Below are 25,455 nucleotides of genomic sequence, written 5' to 3'. Positions count from 1 at the left end.
TTATTGGACTCCCATCTCCCTTCAGCCCCAGCTAGCATGGCCAGTGATGAGAGAGCAGCACTAGGTTGGGGAAGGTTGCATTAAAGTTCTACTCCCCACACAGCCACTGATTTGCATTCATGATGTGCAATGCAGTTACCAACATAATGCAAGTGAAGGGAACTTTTGGCCCTTAAGATGTTACCGAACTACAACAGCTTGACCAATGGTCAGGGAAGATGGGAGTTAAGCAACATCTGGAGGACCAAAGGTTCTCCTCACCTGACACCTGGCCCTCCTGATGTTGCTGGACTACAACTCCCATCATCCCTGACCATTGCCCGTGCTTGCTGGAGCTGATCGAAGTTGGATTCCAACAACTCCTAGAATATAATATATTTTCAGGAAGTTCAGCTGATTATTATTAGATTTTCCACTATACAGATGAAGATCAAGGACAACAAAGAAATTAAAATTTCTAGCAGCTGCCTTTAAAATAGAGGCCATGATGAGTTTTAAATTGTATAAATTATAAATGAGTTTGCTAATATTATTTTATTATGTTCATTGTTGCATTCTTCTGTTTATACTTTGTAATGGCTGGTGTTTTGAGTCTGGTAAGTTGTGTTCATACGTGTTTGTACCTTACACCCAAACTGCAGAGGCTAGTCGCTAATGCAAATATCTGTCTATCCATCTCTCTATATCTGGAGGGTTGCAGTCTCCCCACCCTCGACGTAATTCATTGAATTTAGAAGAAAGACTTCTGCTGCTTTTATATCCCATAGAGCCCTCTAACACCGGCACACTTTGACGCCTCTTTGCTTTTTAGCTTCTCATTTTATGATCTGTGCTTGCATTTGACAGCACCCTGATCGTTGCCATTTTATCGCGCCACCTGAGTTTCAGTAACTCGTCTTAGGTCACTGTGAATCAGCGTGCGAGTCGGAAGTGTCTCCTCTGCCTCATCTACTCTGCCAGGCAACAGGGCCAGCAATTCCACAAAGCAATGTGAAGCTGCATCTTCTGGAAGTGTGTGGCTTTGCATGCCTTTCTATAGTCTTCAGTCTTCCCTTTCCAGGTATCATTAACACAATGAGTTTTGGTTCAGGTTGTCGTCAGCAGGGTCAAAGTTTGTTACTCCATAAAAAGTTGTTATTAGAACTAACTCCTGGTCTCCATATCTACCAGCAAAGATCCACAAGTGAAAGAAGTAGAATTAAGAATGGTCTCCAACCACCGCCAGTACTGGTCTTGTATGCACTTCCAGATAAGAACATTGGAAGTTGCCTTATACCAGGTCAGAATATATGTAAGTCTAAACCAGAGTATTATGGTCTACTCTGACTGGTAGTAGTTCTTCAGGGCAGCCACCCCTTACTTGCTGATTGGGGTTGATGGGAGTTGGGATACAATGGAGGTTAAGGGCAGCTGCTCTTTCACATCACCTACTACCTGATTAGTAATTAAAAAAAAAAAACTGGAGGCGCCAGGGGTTAAATAACTAAAGCGATCACTCCCTGGAAGGAGAAGAAACATGAAGGGAATTGTTCCTTATTTTGTACAGATCAGAAACATGTCTGTCAGCAATTTGGTAGCTTGTGGAGAGCGAAACATGACCTGGGGCTGACAAGTTCTTTAGTCCCACTGATTGGAGCATTGTTATGGGGGTGCCCTTTCTTCATTTTAATAGCCAGTGAGGTGCAAATGGTGCATGTGCTTGGACAAGGACCAGGGAGATCCGGGTTCGAATACTCTGCCATGAAGCTCCTGCTGAATGAGCGTTTGCCAGTCATGCACACTCTCCACCTAACCTACCCCACATGACCCTTGTGAGAATAAAATGGGGAAAAGAATCACATGTGCCATGATAAATAAATAAATGTCCATTGGTACACAAGAAGTATTGACTCTTTGCAGCTGGGCGTTCTGACCGACTGAGATGCATTAATTCAATACATTTACAGGGGCTGTAGAAATAATATCTCTCTCTTCCCAATGTATAATTCCTATGCCCCTAAACCAGGGGTGGGGAACCTCAAGCCCTGGGGCCAAAGGCTCTTTCTAGGCCTCAGGACTCTCTCCAGGCCACATCCTACTTTATATGCTCCTGAGTGTTTCTGTCTATCTGAGGTGTCTGGGACGGTAATGCCTCTTGGTTGTCTGAATGGAGGATAGAGGTGTGTGTAGAAACTGCCCTACTGTGTAAGAGGTAAAAATTTGTTGTTTCGTCCTCTTTTGCATCTGGATCCACCTATCACTGGTATGTGGTCCCCATAAGATTGTCCAGAAGGGCTGGTAAAAAAGGCACCTTCATTCATATCCCCTCCCCAATATACACCAAGTCTCTATGTGTCCCTCATTTACCTTTTCTGCACTGCACAATCAAGCTGTGTCTCAGGCTTTGTCTTGCACAATACCTGTTTACTCAGGAAGAAAATCAGTTAGCGTCTCCGGGGTTCCTTTGACTCTCTCAAGAAATCTAGCTTTGAGGTTTCTGGAAACCAGTATCAGACCGGCATTGGGTCTTGTGGTTCTCTCTCTCTCTCTCTCTCTGCTTCATTTTGTTTAACAAACAGCTATCAAGTAGTTGCCAAGACAGGAAGCTCCACCCTTACTCATGGTTAGAACGGATCTTGTCTCTCTGCACAAACTATGAAAAGATAAAAGGAGGGGGAAGGGGGACTACCACCTACGGCATTATAATTACATGAGTCTAATTACTTTTGTAAGTTGTTTGTGCATGTTCTTGTGCACATTCGGCAGTGCTCTCATCTTCAAGTAATCCAAAAATAATGATTCAGGTCTCCTGAGTGTGTTTTGAAAATATTTGGGAATTATTTTGATTTATATTTAGGGGCATTTTAACATAAGAATGTGGAACGTAAGCAGTTCCTGGTTGCTGGATCAGGCCAGAGGCCCACCTTCTCCCACATCCTGTTCTTGCAGTGACCAACCTGACACTTATGGGAAGCCTGCAAGCAGGACCTCAGCACAACATTTGCAATTCTGGGTAACTGGTATTCAGAGGCATGCTGTCTCTAGCAGTAGAGATAACAACACAGTCATTGTGGGTATTAGGTAGTAGCCACCGATCGCCTTATCCACCGTGAATCTTCCTAATTACCTTGGTGGCCATCATTATTTCTTGTGGGCACCATCATTGCATCTTTTGTATTCTGTGGTGTTGCATATCAAGCTCAAAAAAACCCCCCACAATGCATTTGTTATCAAGTGACATTTTCATTTACAGTGGTGCCCCGCAAGACGAATGCCTCGCAAGATGGAAAACCTGTTAGACGAAAGAGTTTTCCGTTTTTGAGCTGCTTCGCAAGACGATTTTCCCTATGGGCTTGCTTTGCAAGACGAAAACGTCTTGCAAGTGTTCCGATTTTTTTCCGCTCCCCCCCCCCTTCTAAGCCGCTAATAGCCTTTTAGCCGCTAATCTGCTAATCCTTTAATAGCCGCTAAACCGCTAATAGCGCTAAGCCGCTAATAGGGTTGCTTCGCAAGACGAAAAAACCGCTAGACGAAGAGACTCGAGGAACGGATTAATTTCATCTTGCGAGGCACCACTGTATTTTCATGGCATCTCCAGGAATTATAAGGACTGAATATTTGCAAGAGTTTGTAGAATAGGGGGTGGAGTAGTGGTGGGGAATCACCTCTCATATTTCATCTATAGCAACAGTGTTTAAGTTGCTCCTTTGTAGTGATGGAATGCAATGCATTGGAGGGGGCAGTATCTCCACAATAACTCTGTGAATTTAGGGCATTTTGGTTCCTTAGGAAACTGTGGTTGAGATGACTGTGATGTTGCTGAGCTAGGCCGTGAATCCCTGACGCTGATGGTGGCTGCTGCCTATCAAGGTTTGCTAGGGTGGGAAGGCAGAGAGGCCAACAGTAGGTGGAGCCAGATCCAATGACAGGCAGAGCCAACTAATTCTAGTTGTGCCCCCCATCCTTCCGCCTGAAAAGGCAACGTTGAGACTAAGAAAGAGGAAGGTGACAGCCAGTGCCACCCCCATAGACTGGTTGTAAGTTAAAAGACAGACAGGTGGCAGCTGGGTGGCAGGGTGTGTGTGCGTGTGCACACTAAGATTGGTGGGGCAGCTCCATTCACCTTCATTGCCCAGCACCCAGACTCAGGTCCAATCTCTGTGTAAAGATTGGGTGGGAAATATATGGGGTATGTGTGCTCTGCTCTTTTCTTTAACAGCCTGGTTGCTATGGAAAATTTGAGCCAAAGAGACCTCATGCATATGGGTCCCTTGCACCTGCTCCTAGTTCGTCAGATGTTTTCAAAGCCACAAGTGTAGCCTCCCTCCCTCCCTCCGCACACTTTTCTGCCAGCTTGCAAGAGTCACTTTCACACTGGGGAGTCTATATTCTCAGCCAGACATCAACTACAGAAACTGTGATTAGTGTGAATGCTTGCAGAGTAATTACTTTATGCTTCCATGGATTGGAAACCACTCTGGAGCCACAAGAGGATATATCACCCTTGGAATGGTGCCAGTTAGAAATGGAGCCTTACCTATCTAGCATCTCATAGGTCTGTGCATATTTGTTCATCACCTTTTGGGCTGTTTCACCAATATGGGAAGGAGAGGTATTATCTGGAAGCTGAGAGGGAGGGAAAGTCAGAAGATCTTTAACAGCTATAACTTTCTCACCTGGGAAAGAACCCCTCTAATGTCCCATAGGAACTTCGGTAAGTTAAAACACAGAAAGGTGGTTCTTTGTAGGCAGGCAGGAATGTTGTTGTGACATTAGCAGCAGTAGATCAATTGCATTCATGTGCCCACAAATCTTTGAATCATTGGGAAATCGTTGGAGTAAGGAAGCAGGACAACGAGGTAAGGGTGTGTATAAGAGACTTCAGTTTGATGCTTAAGGGCATTATTTATGGTCATTGAGAAATGATAGAATCACAATATATTCACCTGAATTGAAATGCCCCCCCCCCCCAATATTGGATATGGGAATAATTCTGGGTCAAAAAAGCTGAATTTCAGCATTAGAGGATGATCCAGCAGGTCATCCAGCACACCTGTTGACCTTAAAGCATCTCGGGCAGCCACAAAGTTTGTTGCAGCTTGCTGGGAAGTGCAGAAAGTTTAATTAAATGCCCAACAGAAATTTTCAGCTTCACAGAATAATGGGATAATTCCCATGAGAACAGGCCACATTAGCTGGAAACTTTCCCCAGTTTTCTTGTGTGGTTTGGGGCTTCAAGGAAACCACAAACAGAAACCATCTTCTTGGCCTCAGTAGTGTTTTCATTGAGCTTCTTTTCCGTGTGTGTGTGTGTTTGTGTGATTCAACTAGTACAGGAAATGCTCCTAGTTCTGGAGTGTCTATAGACATCCAGCTCAAAAACAAGCTGAAATTGTTCTAAATTAGTTTAAAGATGAGCTGCTTTGTTCAAGTGCCAGCCAGAATGCTTTCACACAAGGAAGCTGCCACACAGGCAAAAACTTCACACAAACTAGCATCCCTTTCACAGTGTTGTTAGTATATTCATTTTGCTAGGAATCATGCAGTATTTGTCCTCAGTCCCAAGGAAAACAACCCCCAGTGGTATATAAAAATAGGTTCCCAAAGTTCAGCATGGTTACAGATGAAAGGAGTGGAAAACCAGGAGTAAGAATTTCTGCAGGAAAATACCATTCCACAAGATGATGTGAAAATTAGTTCAGGGATGGGGTAGAATTGGCTTGCAATAGACCCAGAGTTGGGCTGCATTTGTATTTCTGTATAGATTGTTTAGGCTGATTTGTTAAATGGAAGCCTCTTGGTATGTGAACGTGTCATAGTTTGATGCTTGGGCATTTGGGAATTTCAGGAGATAGCTATAACACTGCCGAACGCCTTAAGCTTGAAAAGTCACTTCTGCTGGGTGCTGAAATTTTTGCTGGTGCATTCATCTGAAAAGAAACTAGCAGGTGCTCATGCCAGCTCTGTTATCACTTAGCCTGCTGCTTTTATTATTATTGCTTGGCCTGAAGGAGGAGGGGCTGTTCTGAGAAGCAGAGGGTGAGAAATCTATTCCCACCAACCTCGCTCAGCTTTGCTACTGCAGTGTTGTGCTGTGCCGAGCTAGCAAATTTGGCCAGACACATCAAGCATGATCCTATTTGGCCAGTGCCAAAATTAGTCTGATTAATGGGGAATGACCTTCAGATGGATGGGATCAAAATTTCAAGAAGCACCTTTTGGAATCATAGCTGAAATATCTGGCTTCCAACTTGTTTCTTTCTCAAAACGCATTGGCAGGGATCCAAAACCCTACTTCCCCGTGCACTCAAAGGCTTAGGCATGCTCAGTGGGTTGTTGATTTTACACACACACACACACACACACACACACACACACACACACACACACACACTGAGCTGCCTGAACACCCAATTTCTACAGATTGCTTTTGATAGTGTTCTCGGTTTCAGAAGAAGTCTGGCATGTGGCAAAATGGGACTTCTATTCTTGAAAAGCAAGTCCAAAACAAACCCCCTTGAGCATACGGTGCTGCATGTTTCTTTGGAACCCAGACAAGTACATTTAACACAGGATGGGACTGTGTAGCTGGCCCTGCAGTAAATTCTTCCCAGGTCATTGCAGTGCTTTAGGAAGTACCGTAAAGGGCTTTCATTGCAGCAACTTTGCAGCAACGCTGAACTCTGCCATTGTCCTTTGGAAATATGGAGAATGCACTTGTCCGTTGGCTTTGATAATGTGATTGACAGGAAAATGCATCTGGTGAAAGGGGCTCTAGTCCACAAAAGCTTGGTGCCATCACAGATTTGCTAGTCATTATGATGCAGTGAGTAAAGCATTAGTCAAAACTATTTTGATGACCAAGGTCAAGGTTGCAATCTCTTGATGTCAGATTCTTCCACATCCATGAAAGAAAAGCTGAACAGAAGTTGCTGTTATTATCTTCCAGTCTTCTCCTTTACTTCCCAATCCTGATATGAATAGGTATGCTTGGTTGCTGTCCAGGACAGCACAGAAATAAATAACCAGGCCGACTCATTCACTGTCATTCTAGACCACCATTCACAGGAGTGTGCAGGCAGTGCAGATGCATCACTCAAGCAAGTTTGGTTTTGCAAACCAAAACTGTCAGAGTGGAGATTTATTGATGCAGTCCATGTGACCACTGGACATCTTTCAGCCTCACAAGACTAGACTCGTGGTGGTGGCATTTGTAATACAAACCTAGGTTACAGTTGCCACAATGGAATGTCTAAGCACTTTTTTAAAACAATGAATTTATTATTATTATTATCATCATTAATTTTATTTCTATATTGCTTTATATTTTAAAGAAAAATATGGTTTACATTACAAATATGTGGTTTACAACGCATTAAAATATCAAATCAAATAATCTAGAATACAACAAATTCAGACTTCAAGAAAATATTTCAGATCCTTCTCTAAGCGACATTTTGCTTTCCCCATATTTATTTACCTGCTTAATTTATATACCTGCCCCATAGCAGAAATACTCTAGAAAGGCAGTGTGGTGTAGTGGTTAGAGTGTCTGACTAGAACCTGGGAGATCAGGTTCAAATCCCCACTCAGTCATGAAGCTCACTGGGCAACCTTGGGTTGTTGTAGGGATTAACTGAGATGGGAGGGGGGGTGAACCATGTACTCTTTAGAGAAAAAGGTAGGATATAAATGCAGCAAATAAGCTCTTCTGCTTACCTGCTTAAGAAAGCTGGGGGGGGACTTCCGGGTTGGCGCCATCGCCGAATGGCGGACTCCCTCCGAGCTCCGGAGGGAGTCTGCTCGACAGGGGTTGGGTCCTACCGCGCCGGTGACGCGGGGACCCTCAAAAACCACGGGCACGGAGCCCGTGGACATGGGGACTCGGCTGGTACCGTCAGTGCCCTCCCGACTCGTGAAGGAGCCTTTTTAAAGGCTACTGATCGGGTGCCGGGGAGCGGCGTGGTACTGTGAGTCTATCGCTTCCCCTGCAGAGCGCAGCCGCATGCCATTCGTCGGAGAGCGCTGGCTTCTTCCATTGGAAATTCGGACATTTAACAACAACCCGTGAGTAATTGGGTAACCGGGTATAAAAGGAGAAAAAAAAGGAATTTTTTTCGGATTCGGCACGAGCGGGGGGATCTAAAAAGGAAGTCAGTCCCCTACCTGATTGTAAACATGCTAAAACAAGGACTGAGAAACCAAGATCGATTCAGAAGTTTATTGCTGACAAAAAATATCAATTCCACGATGGGATATTACAAGAATTGTGCTGGAGGAGAAAAGTCGAGGGTGAGAGGGAAAAGGCAACCCCCCCTGGGAACCGGGGCGATTCGGAGAACCTGGCGGAGAGAGATGGAGAGTTTGACAGCTGTCAAAGTAGCTGTCAAATCTTGAGAATACAAAGAGGACTTTGTTACAAGTATTTTGCTGGTTAATTTTGTTACAATTGGACATAAATATGGATACTAAATGTCGGGGAGGAAAAGAAACAACAACTTGACTTTTGGATTAGAGGACACAAAGTTACTGCAACCCCCCTAGAGGGGCTTTGGGACATTACAAGTGGCGTATGTGGAAAACTACTCCGGGATGTGTACTGGTCTTAGCTCCTGGGAAAGTAGCAAAACTGAAATATTGTTTTGTCTACAGAGGTGACAACACAATAGAATCTTTCTATTGAAGTAAGGTAGGAACTGGACGTAAGTTTTTGTTCCTGAATAACAAACCTCTGTAGAGATACTAGATTTCAGAATAAGAATGGTTTTGCAGCTGAACAAGACAGAAACCTGAGAAAGTAAGAAACAAAAGAGCAAAGGACCAACTATGCCATGGAAAGAATAATGGGAGGAGCAACAATGACCAAGGGAAATTAAAGGCCTCTATTAGACTGGATTTTTGAAGTTAAACATTATCAAAACAAGCAAATTCAAAGAAAACCGGCAAGATGGATTGAGGAAAATTTGGTTGTGGACTTGAGACCTCCAGGCCGACAACATACAGACTGATGGACATGGGGAATCCAAACCGGGGAAGGGAGGGGGAATTCTAGAATCCAAAGGCTATGTAACCAACTTTTGGAATCTTCTTCTATCTTCTATCTTTTATCTTTCTATATAACTTTGGTATTTTGATTTAACATGTTTTGGAAAAAAAAGGGGGAATTCGTGGAAGGAAACGGGGCAGATCTTGGGGGAAAAATCTTTGTTCTATTTTGTTAAAGATGAGGAGTGATGTGAAGATTGTAATTTAAATTGGCTAATAGGTACAACATATTAGGTTTAAATTGGGAATGAGAACTTGGGGAACCAACGTAGGGAAAGGGGAATACAGTCGGGAGGGGAAGGAGGGAGTCCCAGAAAGAAGGGTATGAAAATAAGGGTTTAAAATTGGTCTTTCTTTTTCTTTCTTTTCTTTATCTTTTCTATTTTTTCTATTCTGTTATTATTGGAAATTTTAATAAATATGATTATAAAAAAAAAAAGAAAGCTGGGGGGGGGGGGCAGCCAGATGGAGATGTCAGTCGCCAGCCTGGCAACCAGAGATGTAGTTGCAATTGGACCCTCTCCAGTTGCAAAACACCTGGGAATTTTCTAACACTGTGTGGCATAAGCTGGTAGGAAAAGCTGTGTACCTTAGCAGCAGAGCACCTGCCTTGCACACAGAAGGTCCCAGGTTCAATCTCTGGCCTCTCGAGGTGGAGGCTGGGAATGTCCCCTGCTTGAAGCTCTGGGGAGCAGCTACCAATCGGAGTAGACAGTGTTGAGCGAGCTAGATGGAACAATGGCTTGACTCCATGTGATAATGGCAGCTTCCAAAGTTCCCATGAGAGATGCGTGCTGCAAACTGGGGGAGGGAGACACCTCCACCCAGACTGATGCTCTTATAAAGTAGCATTGACAGACAGGTCTATTTCCGTTTTTTCTGCCTTGATCAGAAGGATGGTGGAAAAGCAAGGAACTGAGTTTGTGTTTTGTAAGATAATATATTTATCATTCTCCCCACTCCATCCCCCTTTCGGCAAATCTATTTAGGTTGCCTCACTTTGTACTAGCTATTTCTTACAGCTGCGTGCTTTTAAAACTTCGCTCAGCTTGTTGTGCCAGGGCTCCTGCCCCCCCCCCCCCCAGCACGCGCACACACACACACACACACACACACACACACACACACACACACACACTAACCATCCCAATTGATTGTCTCGAGTCTGCACAAAATACTCTTTCTGCAGATGAGCAGAGGGTAGAGGGGGAAAGTGGGGGGGGGGGAATGGGCAAGAAAGAAACACATCTCTGTACTGAGTTGAAGCACCTGCTGTGTCCGCCTCTCATTCCAGGTCCCCTCCCAGCCTGACTTTGCAGCCCCAGTGGACAGGGCTGGGATCTGTCAGTGCTTGCCAAATATCATTCAGATGCTGTCACTGTTTCTTGCACAGGCAGAAACTGCAAAAGTAGAAGGAAGTTTTCTCCCCCTTCACCAATATTATTACTATTATTGCTCCAGTCATGCTGACTTCTCCACAGATTCAGAAAGTTCCCTTGCCACTCTTGAGGTAGCCCAAAAACAAATCAGGTTTTTTTTAAAAGAAATAAAGTTTTGAAAAGGATGGACTTTGCAAATCCTCCCACATTTGGCAATTGGCATGGCGGTAGCGGGGAGGGTTAGGGTTAACTCTGCACACAGGGCTACCACTTTGTGTGCTCATATTGGGAGCCGGAAAGTACACTTAGAAAAAAGAATAGCATCCCGGCACACACCTGTGGGCCTCTGGGTGGCTCATCATTATCAGCATAGGTCTCTTTGTCTCCATGTTCAGTCATATCCCTTCATGAGAAGAAACTGCATGGTCTTGAAATGGAATTGACACTTCCCTCCCTGCCTTGAAGGGTAGGGGGAGAGAGCAATTACGATGAGGTCATTCAACCCACCCTCTCCTACCCAGTGATCTTGTTTGTACTGGCTGGCTTTCTGGCTTTTTTCAGAGCCCCAGTTCAACCAGTAGGTACCAATCTGTTTGGCAAAGCCACATTGGGGCCCTTGGAATTTATCTTCTGGTGTCCCTGGAGAGAAAAGGGTTCCAGGCGGCCAAAAGGGCTTGCTTATGCTTGCGGGTGATTTATAGGCCGAGCAGAGCAACTTGTGGAAAAGGCAAAGCAGATCTTGGCAACAGGCCACTAGAATCTGCCTGCAGCTGCGGCGCAGTGAAGTCATCAGCATAACAACCACTGCAAACAGAATAACAAAGTCTGCCCTGTTCTCATCTAAAATAATCTTTCCAATTCAAAACCACAGCTTTAAAAACTCACCTTTCTGCATACAATTAGAAAACAAGGTAGCAGGCAAATTTGATTTGGGGGTGAGTGGGGAAAAGACAGGTAGTGTTGAATGCTTTGATTTTATAGGCTTGGTTTCTTTAAGAATATGTTTTTAAAATGGTTTGTCCTTTAACATATACTAGAAATTTTGTTTCTCACCTCTAGCTTTTTTAAAAAGCAGTTCTAAAGTTTGGAGGACTACATAGGTCAGTCACAGAGCTTTGGGGAAACCAGTCAATTTTCTGCCCAGTGGTACTGAACCCCTTCCCCAGGAAACATAGCTAGAAATGAATTTTAAAGTGTTTCCCCAAATCTGGGTGGACATGAATCTTATATAGAAGTTGAAAACACCCAGGATGGTTAAAAAACAAACAAAAGACTGTTGAAAGACTGTATGTGTTCCGTTATATAACACTATACCATGGTTTAATGTATGTAGATACACCTCTGTGAGCTTGAACACATGCCCTCAGTTGTTCTGTGATATTTTTGTTGGTTCTGATAAAGGTATAACTGTAGCTTGCCTTTAGGGTGTTTTCTAATGGACTCACACAGCAATGTACAATTTTTGTGTGCTACCTATAGTTCACCCGTGACCTGGAGTCCACAAGGAAAGCACGGTCCTAGTCACAGTACCTGTAACAGTGCATCCTGTGAGATAACGTTGTGAGCTCGTAGGATAGATTAGAACAGACCCTTCCTTGCTCTTCAGATAATGGTGTGGGTGTATTCCTGTTCAACTAGTGGTGGTTTGAACTATGTTTAATATCTAAAAATGCAATGGAAAATGACAGGAATATAAATTCAAGCCAGTAAATCTTTTCTCTCTTCTTTTCAGGTACCATCTGATCCTCCTGCTCCCAAGAAACCCAAAATAGATGACTCCTTGCAGTCTCCAATAATTGGTGACAAAGAGAAACAATCTAGTTGGTTACGGTCCTTGTCCAATTCATCCAGCAAGGTGAGTTTTAGGGGACTGGTCATAGGTAGAGCCTGTTTTGTGTGTTGTTGTGTTTAGTCGTCTTAGTCGTGTTCGACTCTCTGTGAGCCCATGAACCAGAGCATGCCTCGGAAACGCTCACTTTCTACTCAGAGCTTCTCCTTTTTTATGTCCATGGACTTTTCTTGGCAAAATACTGGAGTGGATTGCCAGTTCCTTCTCCAGGTAGATCACATTTAGTCTAAACTCTCGGCTATGACCTGTCCGTCTTGGGTGGCCCTGCATGGCATAGCTCATAGCTTCTCTGAGTTATTCAAGCCCCTTCGACACAACAAGGCAGTGATCCATGAAGGGGGTTTTGTGTGTAGAAAGCCTCAAATTCAATCTCCAGCTAAAAGAAAAAGTTAGCAGGTGGTTAGGAAGCCCTTTCTGCACATGAGACCATGAAGAGCCACTGTCAGTCAGCCTAGACACTAAAGGCAGCTTCTTTCATTTCCTACATCCATAGTCCACAAATTTGGTTTAAAATCTCGTTTATTTTACTCTCCTTGGGGTGGTGGTGAAGAAACCACATATGAGCAGTTCCAACACAAGTGTAAAGAGAAAGGGGCCCCAAAAGATTTCATCAAGGACACCATACATTAATTAGGTCTGTTTCCAAAGTCAAACACCTGTACAATGGGCTGCATCCTGTTAGCCCTACTCAGAATAGACTTATTGAAATTAATAAGACATGATTAACCATTAATTTCAGGCAGAAGGACTTTGTTGGGTAAAACCCATTGAGTTTAAAGACGAATTCCTCTTTTGCATTTTTTATTTTGCTTCATTCATGGTCAATTTCTCTTTTGGACCCTCTATTTTTGTTTTAGATCTACTGGCATTTAAAACAAACAACTGTAGAGGAGTTATTTTTGTAGGTATTTCTCTTCCAACTAGGATAAGGTTGCAGTAAGAATCTTTTGCCACAAAAAGGTGGCTGCGGAATATATACATACATCACATTTAAAAAAATTAGAATGATTTAATAAACTAGGAATATAGGAAGCTGTCAAGTAAGACCATTGGTACATCTAAACACTGAGTGGTACCTCGGGTTAAGAACTTAATTCGTTCTGGAGGCCCATTCTTAACCTGAAACAGTTCTTAACTTGAAGCACCACTTTAGCTAATGGGGCCTGCCGCGCCACCGCTGCACAATTTCTGTTCTCATCCTGAAGCAAAGTTCTTAACCCAAGGTACTATTTCTGGGTTAGCGGAGTCTGTAACCTGAAGCGTCTGTAACCTGAGGTACCACTGTACTTGAATTGTTTTCGGCTTTAAGGGCAATTTAAGAATAGAAAATTAAAACCAGCAACAGAATGAAATTTAAGACTGTACTAGACTCCCTGAGTTGCATCCACTGCTAGTCCTACTCTAATGGACACAACAAACATAGGCCCATTAATTTCAGTGGGTTTACCCTGTGTACGACTTTGTTGGCTAGGCCTTTTCTTTTTCACATGGACTTATAATGCCTCCTATTCCCTATGGATCTTCAAGCCTCCGCCCCCCCCCCCCCCGCAGCTTATACCAGATTTACAGCTCACAAACATGTAATTGTGTGTATCTCACTGTTTCCTCTTTGTTTCCTTTTTGGCTGCAGCAGAGCATTGGTTGCATGCATCCACGACAGCGCCTCTCTGCCTTCCGGCCCTGGTCCCCTGCCGTTTCAGCAAACGAAAAAGACCTCCCAAACCACATCCCTGCTTTGATCAGAGACAGGTGAGGAAGCGGAAAGAGTGGCACAATAACCTGAGTCCGAGTCATCTTAAGCCAGTTAAGGCTGTAATCTCATTGCGGAGCTTCCTTTTACAAGTGACACGTAATGTCCATTCCACATTTGCAAGGGGTTGTGTCCACCTATATTCTACTCAAGACTCTACACCCTTTGAAATTAATGGACCCAAGTTAGTCCTGTCCATTAACTTCAGCGGGTTAACTCAAGAGTAGGAATAGCATTGGATACAACCCAAGTCCCGTATTTTTCGCTCTATAAGACACACCAGACCACAAGACGCACCTAGTTTTTGGAGGAGGAAAACAAGAAAAAAAATATTCTGAATCTCAAGCCAGAACAGCAAGAGGGATCGTTGCGCAGTGAAAGCAGCAATCCCTCTTGCTGTTCTGGCTTCTGGGATAGCTGCGCAGCCTGCATTCGCTCCATAAGATGCACACACATTTCCCCTTACTTTTTAGGAGGGAAAATGTGAGTCTTATAGAGCAAAAAATACAGTAATTGATTTGTGATGTGGCGGCACTTTGCAGCCCCCTATCCATTGATATTGGGCAGGCACCTTCACTGTATTGTTTTTTGGCACTTGCTAAAATATTTTTGTTCAAGCAAGCCTACCCTAATATGTAAGTTTGACGTGTATTTTTAAAACTGAATATTTTATTTAGAATTTTTTAAGGCTAACTTGTTCTTTAGCAACTGATGTTTATTGGTATCTTATATTTTATGAAAACAGTTCAGAGCTTTTGATGATTAAATGGTATATAATATACTTCAGTTCCCACCCATGGCCGTACTAGTGAGGCTGATGGGAGTTGTAGCCCCCAAACATCCAAAGAATTGCATTTTCCCTATAGTTGTATGTAAACCCATGCATGCAGACGTCTCCTGAGCCTGCAAATGTAGTAGTGTGTGTTCCATCACTGAAGGTGTTACTTCTTTTTCTCCCTTCCAACCCCCCTACAACCCCTCTGCAGTTTGTATTCATACAAAAGTTTTGAGAATGCCGTGGCCCCCAATGTGGCCCTTGCACCACCCCCGCCTCAGCCAAAGATCGTAAGCAACCCCCCATGTGCCCCAGCAGCAACACGGAGCAGTGAGCCGTTGAACAGCCCCTCCCAACCAAGGAAAAGGAAACATGTCGCTGAAAACCCAACCATTCCCGAACCTACGCCAACCGCTGCTGTCGCCACCGCTCCTGCCACTATCCCTGCTACAGAAGAAGAAAAGGAGTCTGAAGCAGAAATCGAAGTAGAGACTCGAGAAGAATGTAAGTGTGAGTTACCCCATGCTACTTCATTTCTTATTTTCTTCTAATTCCCTGGTTGTTTTCCTTGGGAACATTGCCATTGGGAGGGATGGAAGGATGGGGAACCGATGCGATTCCTGCATGGCTGGGGGTTATACTAGATGACCCATATGGGGTACGTTCCAATTCTATGATTTTATGATTCTAAGTCTTATCTTGTCCCCGTTTTGCTTTAATAAAAGGAAAGCACCTCAGTGGTTAGAGCGCTTGCTTTGCACACAGAGACTCTTGACTTAAACCCTGCGTAGCCATTGCTAGTCAGTGTAGCTATTACCTTACTAGATAGACCAATGGTCTGATTGGGTACAATGTATATTGGGTTCTATGTATGTCCTTTCTGCAAGCCAGACACACAGGTGATTTTTAGCTTTCTAATGTTCTTTTTGTCGGCGGGGGGACTGCCGCCTTTGTGTTTCTTTTCTCCTCCCCAGTCACCTCCTCTCTGTCCTCACTCTCCTCCCCATCCTTCGCTTCTTCGAGCTCAGCCAAGGACATGAGCTCGCCCAGCATGCAAGCCCCGCCCACTACTAGCAACGTCTTTGAAGTCGCCAGCCACGCCGAACCCCAGAGTGGCACCAGTGGTTTGGAGGGTGAGCTGGAGCACCTCAGGCAGGCCCTGGACAGTGGCCTGGACACGAAAGAAGCCAAAGAGAAATTCCTCCATGAAGTTGTAAAGATGAGAGTGAAGCAGGAAGAAAAACTGACTGCTGCCTTGCAGGCCAAACGCAGCCTACACCAGGTAAGGCCATATGAAAGCACCATAAGGCAAAATGAGTGGCTGGCATCCCCACCCACCTCCATCCCCACTACACAGGCAAGTACTGTTGTACCACTTTAAAAAGTCATGGCTTCCCCCAGAGGATGCTGGGAACTGTAGTCAGTCTATTAAGAGGGTGTGGGTTGTTATGAGACACCCTACTCCCCTCACAGAGCTACAATTCTCAGAGTTCCCTGGGAAGAGGGATTGATTGTAAAACCCCTCTGAGATGTTGAGCTCTGTGAGGGGAGGAGGGGTCTCCTACCAGCTCTTAGCACACTTAACAAACTTTTGTTCTCATGATGCTTTAAGCCATGACTGATAAAGTGATGTAATAGTGCTTTTCAAGTATAGTGTGGATGTGGCTTCATTCAAATTAGTCATGCACATTAATTTCAAGTGATATGTGCTGGGTATGACTAACAGTGGATACAACCCTCTCTCCCTATCTGAAACATCCTTCTGGTCCTGAAAGTAAGTACGTAAGAGCAGCCCTGATGGATTTAAGCTCAAGTCCCATCCGATCCAGCTCTCTGTTCTCACACCTATTACCGAAAGCTCAAAGGCAGGACCTGAACATAACAGCACTCCTCTCCTCACCTGTGATTCCTAGCAGTGGAGGTAGAACATAGCCATCATGGTTATGTTTTTCTTACTAATATTCCTTATTAAAGTTGCAGTTAAAAATACATTTCCAAACAAGTAAAGACAATATTTCTGAAGCAAGAACGGGTTGGTTTATTTTTTTAAAAAAAGAACAGCAAACTAGAAACACCCAGACAGCTTGCAAGTGCATGCAAAGTTTGAGGTTCCACATGTGTGGTTTATGGCTTAATATTACAGCTGAACAGAGTCACAGAAAACCTAGATTGTGCTCTGGGGCCTTATGTTTCATGGGACCCATTCATGGGGTAAAGGAGGATCCGTGGGGTGGTAGTCTGCTGGCTGCTCCTGGGCTTTCTGGTTCTCTCTGAAGGACCTTGAGCCTGTTTCTTGAGAGCAGTCAGAGAACGCAGAGCAGGTGGCAGCTGCTCAGCCAAGCAAAACTTTTAACAGTGCCTAAACTGAGCAGAAGAGTACGGTGAACTTAAGAGCCTAGTATTTGTCCCCAAATTCCATTAATTCTGTTGTGGAGAGAGCAAAGGCTTTTCATGCAGAATGGCTGGGAAACAGCACAGGCTAGGATAACAAGTTCTGGCTTAGGAAATAAGGTTGTCAGACGAGAGAGATTTCCCATGACCCCGATGCAGTATGTTACTTAACAAAGGAAGGACTGCATCTGGAAATAGGAAGGAGAGGGGAGGGGAGGGGAAGAGATATGCAACACTGGTCTCCCTTTTAACACTAATCAATCATAATATAAGCAAAGAATGAATGGAAGCTGTCCCCTCCGCTCTCCCAATAAAAGAGAGAAAACTTTAAAATAAATGCGTAAACCATAAAGAAGTTGAGAGGACCCCAAGCACCTGGTTATCCATGTGCCTAAAATATGTGATGCTGGACCACATAAATATGAAAAATGTCTCCATTTGGACTAATCACCTAACTCTGACCCCTGCTTTTCCACTGGCTCTGTTCTCCCTCTGAATACCATTTTCTGGGTTCTGCAGGAGAGGAGAATGCTGTTGTGCTTAGGAACCGCTTCTGGTTTGGCCACTGTGAGTAAAATGATTCTGGGCTAGATGGGCTCTTCTTCTGTCTCAATGGCAAGGTCTTGTTGAGCAGTGCTACTCAAAGTGATGTTCCATGGACCAATGCTGGTCTGTGAGCCATTAGCTGCTGGTTCATGGTGACTCCACCACAGCCCAGGTTGGGTGGGACGCTTCAGGGATCAGATATGGTACCGGTCCTTGGCACCCTGGAGAAAAAAATAATTGCCAGTCCGTCACATCAGATAGTTCAAGAAGCCCTGTTGTAGAGAAATGTCTCCCCCCACCAACCAGGACACAACATCCCTCCCATTGGAGGCTCAGCACTTAAAATAATCAATAGACAAGACCATTAGCTTAACAAACAAAAAAGGAAATATACAAATCATATACAGATCCAATACTGACAACCTAACTCAAATATTAACATCAGAATGTCCATAAGTGCTTGCTTGTAATATGTTCTAGATGTATTGGTTCTTCCTTACTGCATATGAACACTTATGGAATTCCATGCTACTGAATAAGATATCTTCATTTTCCATTGGCTAGGAACTGGTGAACACGTCTATCTGCTTTATGTGGTTCTTGCCAATATCAGGCACACCATGCTTAAAGTCTAACTTGCCCTCCAACAACCTCTGAAATGTTAAAGCTCTTGCCCAGTTATATATTTCTTACTCCCCATGCCACCTCTAACCACTTTTAAGGCTGTGTTTATCAAGTAAGCCATGCCTCCATCATGTTCTAGGAGCTTGAGTTCCTACGTGTGGCGAAGAAGGAGAAGCTAAGAGAGGCAACAGAAGCCAAGCGCAACTTAAGGAAGGAGATCGAGCGCCTCCGAGCTGAGAACGAAAAGAAAATGAAGGAGGCCAACGAATCACGGATACGGCTAAAGCGGGAACTGGAGCAAGCCAGACAAGTCCGGGTGTGCGACAAGGGGTGTGAAGCAGGCAGGCTGAGAGCCAAATACTCCGCCCAGGTGAGGACAGGTCCTTTGAGAGTCTCCTCACAGAGCTGTAGGCTCTTGGCCAAAACTTTGCAAGAGCTTTTCTTGTGGCTAAATATTCAGAAAGGCTCTTTGAAAGATACTTTAAAGGATGCCATTTTGGCCTCAAAACAGTCTTTGGTTTCTCACTGTAGGGCAGAGCTTTCCAAACTTTTCATGTTGGTGACACTTTTTAGACATGCATCATTTCACAACATAGCACTTCAGCTTCACTAGCAAACCAGAGGTTAAACGAACCCCTTTCCAGCCCCTGGAGGAGCTTGGGGAGCATTCACATGACACACAGTGTGGAAAGCTCTGCTGTAGGGAATAGGGCTGGGCAATGTCGGCTTTTCAACACTGAGATGTATCACCAGGCAAACATCGCAAACTGGCAATAGATCACAATGTTGAAACCTGTCTGAGCCAGGGCTGCTTCCTACTGCCACCCAACGCTGGGAGTGGAGGAACGTCCTCTGCAACCTTGGCATTGCTCTGCAAGGTGCAGTGTGCAAGCCACCCCATCCGTGCCTTGCTGAGCATTGGGCCTGGTGGCAGCATCAAGCAACCTCAGCACTTCCTTCTGGGAGGTAACCCACCTGCCATGCACAAGCCAAAGGGGTGGGGAGCTTGATCAGCTGAGAAGCCTGTCCCTTTGCATGTGTGTGGGAGGAGGGGCTGCCAGGCTGCCTGCTCCTCAACGGATAAGCCTAACAGAGCCCCCACCCTGTCTTTGGCTTGCGCCCTGCAGCAGGCGAGCTGGGGAGTCCATTAGATTTCTCTGCTGAGGGGCAGGCCCCTGGGCGCCTATCAGCGGAGAAATTTAAATGAGGTGTGGGCAGCCACGGGACAAACTACATCAGCTGTTCCTCCCTTAGCAGGATGAGGACCATAACGCAGTGAAACTGCTGCTCCTGAGTCCCTCTGCCTCCAGCACCCAGCTGCAGCTTGTTTCTCTCACTGGGCACTGGTAGGAGAGTGACTCAGGAGTGACAGTGGTTTGACTCTCAATATACCACCGGGTGAAGCAGCCTCTAGCTCTCATACCGGTCCTGGGCAATGTATCGATACATTGCCCAGGCCTAGTAGGGAATGGCCCTGGCTCAGTGGTTAGAGATCACCTGTTTTGTGTGCAGAAGGTCCCAGGCTCAATTCCTGGCATCTCCAGGTAAGGTTGGAAAGTACAAATACCAGGACATGCTTTACAAAATCAATTCATATGTAATAGCAACATGTGGGCTTTTCTGTGAAGAGAGTTTAAAGTGTTGTCATTCTGTACACCAAAAAAATTGTTAAAGAGCTCCTTTAAAGAAAAAAAGAAGCCAACTTCTGAACTAAAGCCCTGTTAAATGTTACTTTTCCTCCTCCTCTCATTAACAGGAAGGGGAGCGGTCCCACAGTCCCTTTTGTGAGGCTTGCCAAATTTACAAGGGCAGAGAAGCAGGAAATGATGCAAATTTCCTTCTCCTCGCATCACGGGACGTCTCGCTGATAAGCGATGCCCAGACTAAACATAATCTGATTCAGAGCTTCATGTGCTGGGTGTCAACTTCCACTTTAGCTGAAGTGTTGTGGGGGCGGGTGGGGCTCCACAAAGTTTGAAGCCTTTTTTTAAAAAAAACAACACATTCATCTAATTAGGCTTTGAAGGTTCACCCGTTTGTTCCAACCTGCTCTGCTCCAGAGGGTAGCTTCTGCATCTGACATCTGGATTTTTTCTCTCTCTCAAGGGAAGAAAGGATTGAAGTTTGTGTGGGTGAATTTTTGGGTTTTTCCTGTTAATAATCTTGCCAGAAGCCTTTTCTGTCTTACCTCCCATTCGCCATGTTGACGTGGGACGTCTGTGTTAGACGTTTTTGCCTTCTGTCTCCCCGGCTTCTAATTCTGCTCATCGTCTCAGTCTTAAGAAATAGCATCAGGGATGTTCAAGTCTAGATTAGGTTGGAGGTAGGTGGGAGGAAGGAATGAAGACCTGTGATTTTTCAAAGCAGTCAAAAGGAATTAGTGCACAGGCACACCCTTGCCATTTCCCTGCAACTCCCCCCCCCCTTTCATTTGTCAGGATTTAGGTCTGGCATATTCATTTCTGAAGTAATCACACTGCCACGTTTTTTGCTCATCCTTTGAAGTATTAGAGGGGAGGTGGCCAGAGCTGAATGACTTGGAAGAGGCCCAAGACTGCAGAAGTGTTGTTTTGAGTGGTGGGGGAAGATGCAGAGATGGAAAGCAGAGAGAAAGGTTCAGGTCTCTTGCCACAGTGCAGTTGGCTTAGCAGCATCCTGAGGACACTGTGCTGGCTATCCTTGTGCTAGGCTGTGTATAAACCTAGAAACATGGCGGACAAGCATTCAGTGACCTTCCTGTATAGATTATGTACATAGTTTAGCATTTGATCTAAAAACGGATAGGTTGCAGCTCTTGGACTATGTTGCTGTATCATCTGTAACTCAAGAGTGGGGAACCCCAGGCTTGGACTGATTGTAGACCTCCCAATCTGGTCTCTTGGAACCCAATTCCCTTCAGCAGCCCTACTTTTAAACCATGCTTGCCGCTGACCCTGCCCACCTACTGGCATGTGGCTTTTAGGGTCCAAGATAGTTGGTTTTAGGGACTTTGGTTCCGAGCCACCTAAGGTTCTACAGTGGTACCTCGGGTTACAGACGCTTCAGCTTAAAAGACTCTGCTAAGCCAGAAATAGTACTTCGGGTTAAGAACTTGTTTCAGGATGAGAACAGAAATCACGCGGCCCCATTAGCTAAAGTGGTACCTCAGGTTAAGAATGGACCTCCAGAACGAATTAAGTTCTTAACCCGAGGTACCACTGCATATGTCAGTTCTAATGCCTTGAATTGAGCCAGGTATCTCTAGTTTACTATCCATCCATTCATTCTAGATTGAAGACCTGCAGGTGAAGCTCCAGCATGCAGAGGCGGACAGAGAACAGCTGCGTGCTGATCTGTTGCGTGAGAGGGAAGCACGGGAACACTTGGAAAAGGTTGTCAAGGAACTTCAGGAGCAACTGTGGCCTAAACAGAGTGATCTGCCCGGCAGTGAACACACAATGAAAGATATGGACAACTAGGCCAGCGCTGAAGAACGTAATGACATGGGGTCTAATTTGTAGGCCAGACTGACAATAAAATAAAATAATATGCACAGTGAGGGAGAGAGTGTGTGGGAGAGGCGCTGGGGCAAGGGTCCGTGCCCTGGCGTGTGCTGGTAAACATGGACTTTGTTATTCATTGGAGGGCAAATGTTACTCTTTATAACAGAAGCACTGAATTCCACCTCTTTTTTCAATCCATATAGCACAACATCTTCCTGTGCCTATAACATGAAGAGTGTTTATAACCTAAACTACTTTTTGAGTCCACAGCAAAAAAAAAAAAAAAAAAAATTAAAAAAATTATACCGTCTGGCGAGCAGCATCCATGTGAAATCAAAGACAAGCAACGAGGGCTGCTTTCTGGGAACACTTTGGAATCAAGAAAAAAACAAAACCCTTTTGTTATAAGCTATTTAAGAACACAAAACAATTGAGTCATGAAGACATGGTATTATAACCATTTACAAGATTTTTAAAATATATATATATATATAAACAGGGAGGGGGAGAAAATACTTTCAATGCCTGATTTGTAATGACAAATTGTTACATACGTTGGGTTCTTCCTTAAAGAAGCTCGTCAGAAAAAGCCCAATAATAAGCCATGACCGTTTCAATCCAGGGGATTTCTATGTGAATTTCAAATTTAGGTTTTTTCCTAGTCTAAAATCTTTGTTTTCCCCATGCTTGAACCAAGAAGAGGGGAAGGGGGGTAGTTTGTATGTTTCAGTGGGGTGTAGGAGTGGAACTATATCCTAAATGAACCCAGCCTTATTAAAATTCAGTGTTTGTAAATCACGCCATAACTTTTTTTATATATAAATATATGTCTGTTATTAACTGATGTGTTTTAAAGACTCACTTCAACGCCAGAGCACTTCAATTATGAGAAACGGATAGAAGAATATATAAAGAGAGCAAGAAACACAGAGAAAACACAAGACAAAAGTCGGCTGAAACATGAAGTTGCTTGTGAAAGATAAGTGGGAAAAAACAGAGAGTGGCATGTCTGCTTGGAAACCCTTCCGTTTTCCCAGAGAACTCGTCCCCATGTTATCATCACCTCAGAAATTTCAGTATTTTATTGACTTGCCCAGGATCACGTGTAAGGATTTCAGTGTGGCCCACAGAGAGTGCTCAACATTGTATTAAAGAGACAAAAAAGAGGACTTTTGCTGCTGTGAATAAGCCTACATTTCTTATTCTTTAGGGGTTTTTTTGGTCTTTTGTTTTTAATGTGACAAATACTTTAATATTGGGATCTGTGCCGCAATTCCTTCCCTTCCCACTGAATATTGAAATATGCAGCAAGTAAACACACTCAGGGCAAAAATCCTATCCCCAGTGGGAGTTTTGCTTCTTCTACCTGATTGGGGCCAATACTTTAGTACCCACTGGATTTTGTTTTCCTCTTGAAAAGCATTATTTTTTTAAAGAACTACAGTTTTTGTTATTATTTCCTCCACCTTTATTGCTCCCCTTATGATTTAACCAACTGTCCACTGTGTTAGCAAGGGACAGTTTATAACTCTACACTCTGGCAATCAAGCAGGTCACGTGTTTCTTGCTCTCTGGCAATCAAGTAGGTCACGTGTTTCTTGATCCATGGTTGCTTGAGATCGGTGTCACACAAGCATTCCAACATGGACTTCAGGGATGCCATCCTATCAGCGACAGGGCTATGGCGGCTGGTCCTGGCTAAACCGCCCCAGTGCAGGAGTGAGCAATATTTTGATTCGTTCTTCCCTGCAAATACAGAGGTATTGATTCAAAGTCTTTTGTATTTGTATTATTTTATTTTTACAATCATTTCACAGGAATGGTGAGCAAACCGTTTACTAAGGGCGACAGTTTACTAAAATCCTTAACTGGGGGGAAAAGCCATCCCAAATTCACAGATTCTCTTTCCTCCAATTTGCGTTCTGAAACACTGAAGGGAACTCTGCAATTCAATACTTTTCCTGTAACCAAAATGCGGCTGTCTGTCCTAAAATTAAAGTATTGACTTTACAGTACACTAGGGGGGGAATAAAAGTTGTATTAAAAATAAAGCTGTTATTATCCATTCTAATAGCCATTGTAAGCATGAACATTGAAAAAGGAGGAAGTAAAGTACATTTTAGTGGGGGTGGGGGTAGGGGTTGCTACAGGGAAAAAATTTAAAAGGAAGCTATATTAGAAAAATCAGGTGACTTAGAATTGAAATATGGGGAGCAAGAAAGCAACAGATATATACAGACTAATTTGCATGATACGAAGTTGTCTGCGTTTGAGGTCTTGCCCATGCTCGTATCCAATGAGTGGAATCTGCTCTCCCATCTTAAAGTGCAATGCAAACAGAATATTGATTGTGTTTATGCAGTTATTTTTTTAATATGGGGATTTAAAAATAATTTTTTTGCTTTGTATGTTTTTTCTGCAGTTATTAAAAAAAACCATATGCATGGAATTAAAATCTTTGCCATACATATATATTAATTAATGGGCATTATCACTGTCTTAACGTAAAGGTGCATAACTTTTTTTTGTTTTGTTTTGTTTTGTTCTCAGTCGTATAAATTTCCAAGATCTATAATGCTTTTTTGTTAAGTTTGCAGTTATTTCCTTCAAGAGGCAACAAAATTGCATAGTTTTGATGCACAGCTGTCTTCAGTGGCTCAAACCTACACTTGGCGATCCAGCTTCACTCTTGGGACAAGCTGCTGCTCACTGCTTGTCCCTCTCCCCACCCAGCCAGCCACCCCCCCTTTCAGCAGGGAGAGGTGTTACAAACCCTAATTCTAGGAATACAGGGGTCATTCTACAAGATGATGATGACAAACCAGTTTCTGTGAAAGCAGCTTGCCTTCCAATACTGATCTTCCTCTATGCCAGGGATGGGGAACATGAGGTCCTCCAGCTGTTGTGGCACTTCAGTTGCCATTGACTCCAGCCTGCATGGCCTATGACCAGGGATGATGGGAGCTGTAGTCCCAATGATAAACAGAGGGGTCTTAAACCACGGCAGCCACAACCCATGTTTTATGACACACACTTAGTTCACGCTGACTGACAGAGGCGCAGCTGGTCTTGCTAGCAAACTTAGGGGCACATTCTAGGACATTCCCTATAATCCTCTAGGAAGTGAAATTGGTGCGTTGGCCAACAGGTCAGCGTGAAAGGTACAAACCCTAAAAACCATTGCCAGATTCATTGAAACATTCGCACAGATTCAGAGAAGCCCACTGCGCCACAGCACAGCCATTCCCCCTTTCCCTCTTCATGAGTGTAAATGTTCCAAACCTTGAGGCTAGGCTACAGCAGCTGGCACAAAGCTATCCCCGTCAAAACAAACAGGAAAGGCATTGGGAACCCACAGCCTGGGACGTGCTCATTCTTCAGAAGTCTCTGCTACCACTTCCAATCATAGTACTAACCCAAATGCAAAATGCTGAAGTTTGCATCATGTCTCATCTTTTTTATATGGGCATACAACTTCAGTGCAAGCTTGTCTTTTTACTCCCAGCCCACCAAGAGAAAAGGAGCTGAATTTATCAAAGAGGAAAAAGATAATCAGCACCAACCACACGGAACTATGTGTAGTCTTCTGCAATAGCTTAAAACAGAAGGAAGGAAAGGTCCCGTGATTTAAACTG

General features: G+C 44.1%; 1 protein-coding gene and 1 long non-coding RNA gene across 5 annotated transcripts in view; one reads left to right on the top strand and one right to left on the bottom strand.

Annotated features, from left to right (window-relative positions):
- Positions 1 to 22,989, top strand: part of SKI (SKI proto-oncogene) — a 148,665-nt gene extending 125,676 nt beyond the window's left edge. Inside the window, exons 2-7 of one of the 4 annotated variants that reach the window (XM_081201514.1) lie at positions 12,136 to 12,258; positions 13,886 to 14,001; positions 14,989 to 15,287; positions 15,752 to 16,059; positions 18,478 to 18,708; positions 21,608 to 22,989. In XM_081201514.1, coding sequence (XP_081057640.1) covers positions 12,136 to 12,258; positions 13,886 to 14,001; positions 14,989 to 15,287; positions 15,752 to 16,059; positions 18,478 to 18,708; positions 21,608 to 21,796 — 1,266 coding nt within the window. In that variant the 3' untranslated portion in view covers positions 21,797 to 22,989. Of the gene's footprint in view, positions 1 to 12,135; positions 12,259 to 13,882; positions 14,002 to 14,988; positions 15,288 to 15,751; positions 16,060 to 18,477; positions 18,709 to 21,607 lie in introns of all 4 variants that reach the window. The other 3 variants (XM_081201516.1, XM_081201513.1, XM_081201515.1) reach the window with 3 other exon arrangements.
- LOC308591179 lies at positions 16,792 to 20,647 on the bottom strand. The gene is made up of 2 exons (XR_014010030.1): positions 20,527 to 20,647; positions 16,792 to 17,935 (listed from the first exon to the last, which is right to left on the bottom strand). It is a non-coding gene; the product is annotated as an uncharacterized lncRNA (long non-coding RNA).
- Positions 22,990 to 25,455: the final 2,466 nt, after the last annotated feature.

This window comes from Podarcis bocagei, assembly GCF_964188305.1.
Source record: "Podarcis bocagei genome assembly, chromosome: 7".
Classification (NCBI taxonomy): domain Eukaryota; kingdom Metazoa; phylum Chordata; class Lepidosauria; order Squamata; family Lacertidae; genus Podarcis; species Podarcis bocagei.
This window is presented reverse-complemented; position numbering and strand designations above follow the sequence as displayed.